Genomic DNA, 12,009 nt, shown 5'->3' with positions numbered 1-12,009 from the left:
AGGTACTAAATTTATATGTAATCTGTTTTTAAACAGTTGGTCTGTATTGAGATCAATCTTTCTTACTTTATATTTTTCAAAATTTGTTGGTTGTATTATGATTTTCAAAATGATAAAGATCGCTCATGAATATAAGCGGCCTGTTTGACTGTTGAATCATCAAAACTGAACCGTAAACAAAACCATATAAATCTCAAACCGTCTGTCTTCCTTCGGTTTGAGACTTCGGGTGGTTATTCTACCAAACACTATTACTTTTTCCACTGGATTATCAGAAAAGCAAACAGTAAACTAAGTTAGAACAAAAGAAAAGCTGGAAGGTTGAAGCTTACAGCTAATCAAATATCACAAACCCTAGCTGCAGTATTAGACTACCAAATAGTAAAAGAAAATTACATAAATAGCCTTCATAACTGGGGGAAAACAGAATCAATAGAAGCATTGTACATGGGATCAGCTGACCACAGTTTAGCAAGAAACTGATGAGAGGCTGTGAGCCTATGAACCTCTTCCATGAGCCAGATGTTAGTTTCGGCTTTACAGGGATGAATAACGGTGTCCAACGGTTCAATGGCTTCATCGCCTCTCATTCGGTCCCACTCTTTTACGCGAACGTTTGTCAGGTAATGCAGCGGCTGCCGGTACAATTGTTTCATCGATTTTGCTAAACCACTCCATGAAGTGAACGATATGACTGACCCACGCTGAGCTGGAATCGGGATTTGCTTCATGTATTCTTGGTACATTTTTGCACTTCTTATCAGTAATTCTGCATCAAAAATAATTCAAGAATTATAAACGTCAACTGCTAGAGTGATGATTATCAAACACGTGTAACAAATTACCTTCAGTTCCTACTTTTTTGGCAAGATTGATGACTGTAAACTCAGTTTTCGGTCGCTTGACAGCAAGATGTTTGGTTCCATTTGACAGAGCTGGATCATCGTCATCATCAGATGATATTGCCAACGCTTCTGCTGGCATGGCCCTCTTCATACTGAATCGTGCAACCTGGAAAGAAAAATGATAAATGTTTGCGGGTCAACCGTCAACCCAACAAAATCACACCCGGTCTTTACCGGAGTCCGTCATTATACATCTAATAGCATTGTTTACAAAGTACATCTATGGAATGTGCTTATCTTTATTCTTATCCAACCAACCAGTCAAAACAGGCAAAACCACAGTACTAAAAATTTTAAGATTAGAATAACACCGTTTACTCCTAAAAATTTTATTTGAATTCCAAATGTGTTAAGAGTGTAAATGGTCATGTCAAATGAGTTGTAATTCAAGAACGGGTCAGGTCAAAAACCGGTCTGCAATTCGGGCAAAAAATCTAGTTTGGAGATTTTAGAATTAGCATGCATATAAGATCAAAAACAGTACTCGATCATCAATCGAGTATGCCCCAAATCAGGAAAATCTTCACACCGGTTGGCCGCCATATTACGCAACCGATGAGCAACGAACAAATCGAGTGTTATATAAAAGTGATCAATTTGCATCACACATCTCTAGTTGAAAGTTGAAACCCAAGTCAAACTTAACATCCTTTCTACTATTCTAAACCCTAATTTTTCAGATTCATGAATAAACCCTAATTTTTCACAACTCAATTGGGTGAATTGGTTCTTGAATCATTACCAATCGATGAAATCAACGACACCAAAACATGTATTCATCTAATTACAGCTCGGTATGGCTTTTATAGAAGCAAAATTTGTGTGAATTCGTGACAAAAACTATAATAATAAGTGAACAGATTATGTGAAATTTGCATAACAGAACCTAAAAGGTAAAAAAAAATGGTGAAATTAAGGAATTAAAAGAGGGAGAATTAGGGTTTATAGGCATTTGACTTACAGAAAGAAAGGCTCCGGCAGAATGATGAATGTTGGAACTTTCTGACTCAAAGTGGCGTTACATGCAATTACTAGAGATGGAAAGTGTTAAATGGATCTTTAATTCTTTGCAAAGTGTTTATACTGTGTTTTTTAAGATATGGTGACCCGACCCGAATGTCTAAAGTCTAAACCCGTGTTGTAAAGGAAATCAGTAATTCAGAGGTGAGTGGGTCGGGTAGTCTATGTCCATTGATGACTCAACCCAACTCATTTTTTTATTAAAAAATTAATATCCTTTTTTTTTCAGACCCAGTCCTACTCAATTTTTAACACATATTCACAACTCAATTCATTCCAACCTAAAAATATATGTCTTTAAACAAACTCGATTTTTAAAAAAATTTATATCGGGATGTTCACAAAAAAAAATTAAGAAATACTGTGTATTTAGTTTTTTTAAAGTTTAAATATTATAAGTTATTTGATTAATTATATTGTTAGGGGTATTAGTATGGGTTGCAACAAAGGTTGCTCCACCAACATGGTTGTCAACTTTGGTTGATATTAGTTTCTTTTTTTATTTTTTTAATTACTCAAATTTTTGTCTTATTGGTGACCAGGGCCGGCTTTGGGTCCGGCAAACCCGTGCCGACGCCCAAGGCCCAAAATTTCAAAGGGCCCGAAAAGTCTTTATAAGCTTGTATATATTTATTAAATTATATATTTAGTATATATTATCCGTTTATTATGCAAAAAAGTATTAGTGGTGTAGTGGTAAAACCATCTCAAAATAATCTAAAGGTCTCAAGTTCGAGTCTTTACTCCATCAATAAGTTTTTATTTTTATAATTCATTTACCCTTAACCATAATTTTGGGCCCAATTTTTTTCGTCGCCCGAGGCCCGAATTTTTTCAAGAGTTTTCAGGGACGGCTCTGTTGGTGATCAACCTAACATTAGGTCACCGATGAACATAGCCTAAGGGTTGTGTCTCATGAGTTGGGGGGAAATTTTACCCACCCAATCATAATATGTCATGTCATTTCCTCTCTTGCCCAAAAACACAAGAGGTGTTTCCCCCAAACCATTTTTATTAAAAAAAGAGGGATGATTGGTTGAGAAGATGCTGGGCCCCACCACTTACCCCTCTCCCTCAAGTACCCGCAAGCGGCAACAACTCACCACAAATCTACACACCGCGCAACAATTTTGGTGATGGCGGTGGACTCCCCGTGCGGCAAAACCTTTCCCCCGCAAGGTTTGCCGCATGCACCCCGTACTCCCTAAGAATTGAATGTGGCTTTTGTTCTTTTAACCCCTATATGTTTTCATCTTAAACTTTGCTTCCCTATGTTTTCAATTTATATAAATTTTTTGTTTTACGTTTCGTTCTAAATTTTGCAATATAATATCGTACAGTGTGCATGTGTAATTTAACGTTTGTACCTCTGTTTTTTCTCATTTAATGGCCCTGCCGCAACACGTGGTTCCTAGATCGACTAAGTTATTCTTTTATATGTTTTATGCTTCGATCTAATTCTTGTGCATTAACACACTTCAATGATGCAACATGCTTGTGTGGTTCAACTTTTTTATGTATATTTTTTTCCTATTTAATGGCTGCTCTACATCGACTTAGTTGTTCATTTCTATGTTTTAGGTTTTATGTTTTGATGTATTTTTTTGTGCATTAACATGCTGTAACATGCGTGTGTGGTTCAATGTTTTTACATCTACTTTTAGTTTATTTTTATTTTTTTCCATTTTTTATTTCTTTTGTTTTATGAGATTTCCCAGTATTGGTAATGTTGTAGAATAGTAACCAAGTTTTAAAAGTGTTCTAATTAGGTCACTCAAGTTTCAAAAGTGTTCCAATCAGGTCACTCAACATTCATTTTTCATTAAAATTAAGGGTTTTTTCATCCATTTCATAAGTAACCATGGTGATGTGGATTTTTGTTTCTTTTTTCCCTTTTATTTGATGCTAACTTTGAGTGATGCGTGAATTGTAACTTGTTTTTTTAATTTTTAATGTAATTAAAGTGTTTTTATTTTTAATAAATATAATTTCATATATTAAAATAATTCGACCCCAATATCTTATTCTTCATTTTTTTTAATACATAGAAAAAAGGACATGACTCGATTTGAATGTTAAGTTATCTAATTGGGACAAAAACGATACAAGTGACCTAATTAGAACACTTTTGAAACTTGGTTACTATTCTGTGACATGTTCCCTTTTTATTTTGGAGACAAGTCAAACCACCCTGAGAGAGAAATTGCTATTTATAAAAAAAGAAATATTTATTTATTAGGTGTGATTTTAAAAATATTATTTTTTTATAAGTCATAAAATAAAATTAAAAATAAGTAGAAAAAATGATAAAAAAAACAAAAAGAAAAGCAACCACTTTCTTCATTGTCCCCAAATCGTACATTGCTCGTCCCAATCTTTCTCCATTTTCTCAAGCATATTCTCATCCTTGAGCGGTTGAATAAAACGGAAGAAACAAAAAAGTCAAACCATGGCTCACCTCTCCTCGTTCGACCAAATCCTCACCAAGAACGGGGTTGCGTATCTACAAATCACGCTTTAATGTTGGTGTTTTTTAAAAATGACCAAATAATACCTTGATTCCAAATTTAACATACATATTAGCTTAATATACTTTTATCTTCCTAATTCTTGTTTACGTATTGTTATATGTTTCAAGTGATCGCTTCATCATTTACCAATTTTATTCGTCATTTTGTACTTTATCACTTGATATTTCATCATTCTTTTTCTAGCTTTTGTTGTTGATTAGCTTGCCTCTACTTGTTATGGACGTTCCATAACCGAACCATCTCATCCATCGTAGTTCTTTTGTTACCTTAGTATATAAAACCATCACAAAGTCTGCTTCGACAATTGTGATTGTTAATATATATATTTTTTAAGAAGCTATGGATATTGACACTCATTTAAGAAAGATGTAAGATTCAAATGGCTTGGAAACTAAACTTTTGGGTAGCACGAGCCACGATGCATGAAAACTTTGAAAAATAGTGAAGGAATAACAAAAATGTTAATAGGATTTTGTACTTTGCTAGATCCTCGGGTATTGAGTCGGTCTCTAGTATGACCGCTTTGGGTCGGTTACTTGTAGGGCTGTAAACGAGCCGAACGAACACGAACAAGGTCATTAAGGAATGAATCTTGTTCATGAACTCTTCACGAATGCTTATCGAATGAGATTTCTTGTCCGTGTTCATTCATTAAGGAAATGAACGTGTTTATGAACGCTTACCGAACGTAAACGAACGAAATGAACACAAGAACACAAACGAACGTTCAAGCGCACAAACAAATACAAACGAACATATATTCATTTTAGAATATAATCTGTTTATTTCATTACATAGATTATGAAGCATCCATAAAAAAATATAGAGCCATTTTAGTTCCTGAGGTTTGATCCAAAATGCCACTTTAGTCCAAATAGGTTTTTTCTTCCATTTCAGTCCAGATAGTTTTTTTTTTTTTCTGCCATTTTAGTCCCTGATTTTTGTCATTTTCATTCACTAACTCCATAAAAAAGGTCAGTTAACTTAGGGGCATTTTGGTCAAACCACATTTTTCTTTCTTATTTTGCAGGTGCGATGGTATGGAGATGATGGTGTGCCGATTTACAGTGAAGATGATAGCGGTGGTTGCTGGTTTACGGTGGTGTTGGTTGATGACGTGGGTGGCGGAAAAGTGGTCGGTGGTGGTGGAAATGGTGGGTGGTGGTGACGGTGCAGACAGGTGGTGACGATGATAAAAGGTTGTGATGGGGTGGGTGGTGAGAGGTGGTGGATGAAGATGGCAAAAAATGACAAAAGCTAGGGACTAAAAGTCTAAAATGGTAGGAAAAAACTATTTGGAATAAAATGGCAGAAATAAAACTATTTGGACTAAAGTGTCATTTTGAGTCAAACTTCAGGGACTAAAATGGCAATTTACTCAAAAATATATAAGCACATAACATAATTATCCAAAGATAGTTGACATAAATGTCATAAACACAACTAACACAAAAATTAAGAAGTTTTTGAAGCTTGACTCAAACTGAAATTGAAATTGAAATTGTCAAACGAGAGATTTTAGCGGAGGCATATAGTATAACTAGGGTTTCAAAATTTTTTCAAAACTACAACTAAAACAAATAAAATAAAAATATAACATATACAAACCTTTAAATGAAAACCACAAATGAACATGTTACCGAATGCTCACAAACATAAACAACCGAATACATCCCCTGATAATGTTCGTTCGTTTAACTTAAGGAACGAAATTTCTTGTTCATATTGGTTCATTTAATAAACGGACGGACATAAACGAACTTTCTGTCGAATGGTTCACAAACTGTTTGCTAACGTTCAGTTCATTTACAACCCCAGTTAACCGTGTTTGCTCAACCTTGCTTAAAATCAAATCAAATTTTCCTTACTTTGGATAATAATAGCCGCTTTATTTTTCAGATTGTGGGTATGTTTGGTATGGAGCTTTTAGGAGCTTTTAGCTTTAAGCTTTTAAGAAAAAGCTCATACTCAATAAAAAGCCTTGTTTGGTTGAAGGAGCTTGAAACTTTTAGGTTAGGAGCTTGAAGCTTTTGGTTGAACGCTCCTACTAGTAACGTTTAAAAGGAGCTACAAACTTTTAGGGAAAAATTGACTATTTTAACCTCTAAAGATAATGACTATGTTCTGACAACTCAGATTTAAACAAATAATGCAAATATTGTTCAAATGCTTCTAAAGACCCGGTCGGACAAGATCTACAGACAACTATGCTCTAGACGCTTGTTCTTGACAGACAACTATTTGTTGGGGGGCTCTAGAGCTTTATTCTAGCCTCGCTTTCCTAGCAAGCAAACATCTTAAACACCTGTCACATACGTTAAAATAAGGTCAATACATATAATGTAAAGATGAGCATACAAGTTTGATAATAGCATATAGAGTTCGAAATAGTTTACGCATAACCAGCACGTACACAGAGGAAAACGAAGCATGTTAATTATCGACATGGATCTATCGATACCAATGACTGCGGGTTGACTGTCCGAGACAGTTCGCAATACATGATTACCACCGTAATCCATGCAAGTAATTGTCCTTAACAACCCCCGTGTGAACGGGTGCTGAGTCCAAACTATAGTACTACGTCGTTAAGGCAAGTAGACAACATTCCACGTGTAAACACAATCAACAAGCATTCATTTAGTCACGTAATACATGCATAACGGTTAGCGTTAAAATAATTGAGTAGTGTGATCGATTGTGATTTTGATAAGTAACGTATGTAACACCCAAATGTGCTAAAGCAAAACGGGTTCGAGTATACTCACAGCGATTGATTGATGGATTGAAGGGAGCGCTTGAGAGTAGGGTTAGCCTGAATAATTCGATAGCATATCGATAAGTAACACGTAAAATGGAAACAAGTGATGGGTCGAACAGCCTGGTCGATCGAACGGTTGGTTCGATCGAACGGGTTATTCGTTCGGTTAGACAGTCCGTTCAGACAGTCTGTTCGATCGGCCGATAGGCTCGATCGGTTGGACTGTTCGAGTGGATTGTTTCTTCCTTTGAGTAGGATGTGTTTGTGTAGGATGGTTTGACCTTTTGAAGTTTTCGTTGTAGTATTTGAGAACATTGAAGTGTTCTTACCTCTCAGGTCGATCGATCAAACGGTCTGTTCGATCGAACGGCTTAACCGATCGGTTAGGAACTTCAGTAGTAGTCCTCAGCAGGATGTCACTCGATCGAACAACATGCTCGATCGGGTGGCATTCCAATACGTCGAACGAGTTGAAAATCGATTAAGTGTTGAAGCATAGTATCTCATGATTCGATGAGTAATGTTATCAAACAGCTCGTTCGATCGAACATCACCTCGTTCAATACCATACTTCATGAAATTGTCAAGTGTGGGGCCACTTGCTAGCCGATCGGCTGGCCTGGTCAATCGACTGACATGTCCGATCGGTTGGGCTGTTCGTTCGAACAGCCTGTTCGATCGGTCAGTATCCTGACCTGGTTGGCCTGTTCGTCTAACACTTGGCTGTTCTGATTGTTTGACGTTATATCGAAGTATTTTGACAACGAGCTGAACCATGGAACCTTCGTTCTTACTTGTTTCTCCTGCTCGGACAGGAATCACCCAAGTCCGGCCGGTGAACGGTTCGGAACGGCGGTTTAACGTTTAACCCGAAGTCGGTGAACCTCGTAGATAGAACCCGAATCTTGAACCACACGACCATTAGAATGATTAGTGAGTTGGCTTAAGCTCCGTTTCTACCGGTTTGAAGGCATTGAGTGTAAAAGAGTTGAAAGAAAGTTGGAAATCCTTCTTTCAATCCTTCATACCATGTAAATGTTCAGATCTGTAATAGATCTTAGTTTGTTTATGTGAAAATCGGCTAGATCCAAGTGATTCTTGGTGGATTGAGGCCAAAACATGATGTTCTTGAAGAACACCATGATGACATCATCCTAGAATGCTTAGATCTTGATGATTTCATGGTTAGAAATCAAGATTTGAAAGATAGAAAGGTGTAGGAGTGTGTAATGATCAAGAAAGTACAAGATTTAGGATGAAAACTTACCGGAATCGGAAGAAATCTGAGAAAAGAAGGGGAGCACGAGCTGGTCGGTCAGAGAGTTTCCAAAAGTGGAAAGAATGACAATGACAACCCTATTTATAAGCTTCCCAAAGAGGAAAGGGCTGGCCGATCGGCCAGGCATCCCGATCGGACAGCCTGCTCGATCGGACAGTCCGTCCGATCGGCTGGGCTGTTCGATCGGCTGACAGCCTGATCGATCCACAACCTGTTTCGGGCGTTCGGTGCGACGATTTCTGATATTTCGATTTCGATTGAAGACGATATGAGTACGATAGAGTTTCCTATTCAATTTACTTTTAATCCCAACCACTATAGCTAACATACAATCATCTATATTTCACACTATCCTTACGTTACCATTCGTCATAATTCGATTTCGATTGCATTCGATTGAGTTTCGAGTTTCGATTCGAGTTTCCATTGATTCGATTGATCACCACACAAAATACAAAGTAAGCACGCACAGGTAACACATAAGGCACACACACACAAGTAATATAACACCAAATTCGCATAGTTCGAGTCTCGAGTTTGATTGATGATTCGATTAGCTTGATTATTGATCGGTTAACTTTATCGCATTGTTACTTCCTACTATTCAATTTCGTAAATCGGTTTGCGTCAATAAACGTTCGATTACTTCGATTCCTTTGATAGACAACACTTACTCCACATAATAGAAATAAAACATAAAATAGACTATTTACAGTCAAAGAAGTCAAAGTTGACTTTGACTTTGACTTTGATTTTGACTTTGACATTCGAAAACACGGGGTGTTACAGCCTCCCCTTGTTTAGGGAATTTCGTCCCGAAATTAGGCTCGAAGCTGCACATCACCGTGAATGATTTTACCAATTTCTCGCTTCAGATCTTCATTCAAACAACTGCGGGTGCTTAGCCTTCATGTCGCTTTCGAGTTCCCAAGTGAACTCTGCGCCTCGTTTGCCTTCCCATCTGTCACACCCCGATTTCCACGCGTATCACCGGTGGGCCCGGTGGGGGATTACCGTGACGTAGTTGGCAACAATATAGTCAAACCACACAATTATATGAATGCACAGCGGAAGCATAAAGATAAATATAATTCAACCTTTTGAATGTAATATCAAGTGTATTACAGAAGTCGAATTGTATCCACAGGGGATCATAAATAAAATAAAGTATTATTCAGTCAGATACAGCATCAAGTTTGCGAGACTATTCGTGATGCTAGGAAGCTATTACCAGCCAAATTTCGTGTAGTACCTGCACTTAATCTTTTGGGGAAAATACGTCAGTTTACACTGGTAAATACGTTCAACTGACACATTTGAAAATGTTTATTAAAATTGATTTGAATGCACGAGGCACAAACTCTTTTATAACTTGGGAAAATTATTAAAATCTTGTGAACGAATTACATGTCCTTTTATGCGTTCAGTAGCCCGGATCCTGTCCGGGTTAAAGATTAATAGACACACCACATTGCGTAAAACCGTAATGTAAAAACCAACGGCTACGTCTTTTAATAATAATAATGTCGACATAATATACCGGGTGTACGCCTACACCGGGATGTCGAGGTCGTGGCCATTTCGTAAAATGATGCCAAGGATATCCGGGACAACGGTCATTAACCCCCCAAAGGCTTTTAAGTAACAAGACTGTTTAAATGAGCCGATCACATTATTCAATTAACCACCTAAGCGATGGAAGATATGATGCTCAATCAAGCGGTATTAATATACCGTATCCCAAGCCCGTATAAGGGAAAATAAGTTAAAAGTATTTACCTTTGCAAGTATATTCCTTAATGGATTACGTCACAGATAGCTTTTACTAGGGCTCCTATTCTGGAACGAAGGTTTTAATTAACCTATTAGAATCCTAACGGGTCTTTATATTGGCCGTAGCCTAGACCGGTTGGTTCCGAAATATAAATACGGTTTAATCGCGCGAAAAGGCGAAAACCGAGAAAGGAGTGTGATTCTGACCCAACAAGTTCAGAGACTTGTCTTATATGGGTTTAAGGTTCACACTCTGGATTTTGGGGTCATAATGATATAATTTGACCCATATCGGCTAATTTACGAAAACTAGTTTCATAAGCCGAACCGTGCGCGCATTAGGCGAAACGGTTAGCCATGAGAGTCCTACGCTTATTTCCTAAGTCAATATGTCTTAAAGAGGTTGTGGTATCAGTAGGATACCTTCCGTGATGCCCGTAACGAGTTTTAGTTAATATATCGCCCCGTAGGGGTTTTTCGGTCATTTTAAAGACTTTTAAAGAGCTTTTCGAGTTCTACAGGAAATCTGAGTTTCCCGAACAGTTTATAGAGTCTAAAATACTTTATTTATTATTTAAAATCAGTAGCAACTGGAATCGGGTCAAAAGACCTTGTAGAACTCAAGTTTCGGCCAAAAAGGGCATATTCGGTATTTACCGAACCGTTGCCATAACCGCAGGTTATGAGCAAGGTAAAAATTATTAAAAATCTTTAAAAATCCCAAAATATTATTTTATAACAGTGGGTAAAAGTTTTGGTGACGAAATCTTGGTTTAGATAGGCGTTATGCTAATTGCGCCGTTTATTACAAAAGTTTCTTATAAATGCGCTATTTAGCATAACTCTCATTCTAGATCTCGGATTGACGTGAAACTTTAAGGACATGCTTATAATTTAGTAAGCAAGGTTATGGTCCGTTCACGTGTCCAAAATACTCGTTTTATTTTAAAAAGGCCGTTACGGTCAACTTTTAGGCGATTAACGGAAATGCGTAAAAGACTCGGACAACCAATGAACCGGTCACAGAGGGTTATACCATCATGTAACCTGGTCCTAAGAGAGTCCTAAGGCATATCTATACCTCACTAAAACGGGTCAGAACTGAAGTCAAAGCAAAAGTCAAACTTTTGCGACATTCGGCCCCGAACCGGGTCAATATAGCAAATGGTCGATTCAAACGAGCGTAAACAAGTTTATATGCTTAATATCATGTTTTATGAGTGTCTAAACAGGTTGCATATCATTTATATTACAGATTATGCAAGAATCGCAAAAATAGCTTTCTGTTGACTTTTTAAGCATTCGTTTGACTCGACATTTGAGCTAGTTAGAGTGGTGATCAGAGGGAACCCTTTTAAAGGTTTATTACCCACATGAATACCAACTCATAACTACTTTTGATCCGTCATAAGACTGAGCCATTACGGATTTATTTTGAAGTCAAACCGTAGTTACGACGGTTTGATTTTTAGCTATATTACTAAGTAAAATTGAACCACAAAGGATCTAAACGACTTACAGAAGCTTAGGCTTGCTTAGAGAACAAAGAAGAACACTTGGGAGCTTTTGAAGTGACCAGAGAAGTGTTTTTGAGTTGTGATAAACTTATGCAGACAATGTGCTTATTTATAGTGCAAGAAGGGCTTTAAGATCATCACAACACACTCTACAAGTGACCATGGATGAATGGCAGGTGGCCTAGAGAGTTATGGGTCGAGTAGGGGGCGCCCATGCCTCATT

The 12,009-nt window shown here is 37.3% G+C and overlaps 1 protein-coding gene across 1 annotated transcript; it reads right to left on the bottom strand.

Annotated features, from left to right (window-relative positions):
- Positions 1-249: 249 nt before the first annotated feature.
- LOC110872497 (protein RDM1) lies at positions 250-2,014 on the bottom strand. The gene is made up of 3 exons (XM_022121299.2): positions 1,867-2,014; positions 846-1,011; positions 250-769 (listed from the first exon to the last, which is right to left on the bottom strand). Exons 2-3 carry the CDS (start codon positions 994-996, stop codon positions 408-410), a joined length of 513 nt encoding a protein of 170 aa, XP_021976991.1. The 5' UTR covers positions 997-1,011; positions 1,867-2,014; the 3' UTR covers positions 250-407.
- Positions 2,015-12,009: the final 9,995 nt, after the last annotated feature.

This window comes from Helianthus annuus, chromosome 8, assembly GCF_002127325.2.
Source record: "Helianthus annuus cultivar XRQ/B chromosome 8, HanXRQr2.0-SUNRISE, whole genome shotgun sequence".
Classification (NCBI taxonomy): Eukaryota; Viridiplantae; Streptophyta; class Magnoliopsida; order Asterales; family Asteraceae; genus Helianthus; species Helianthus annuus.
This window is presented reverse-complemented; position numbering and strand designations above follow the sequence as displayed.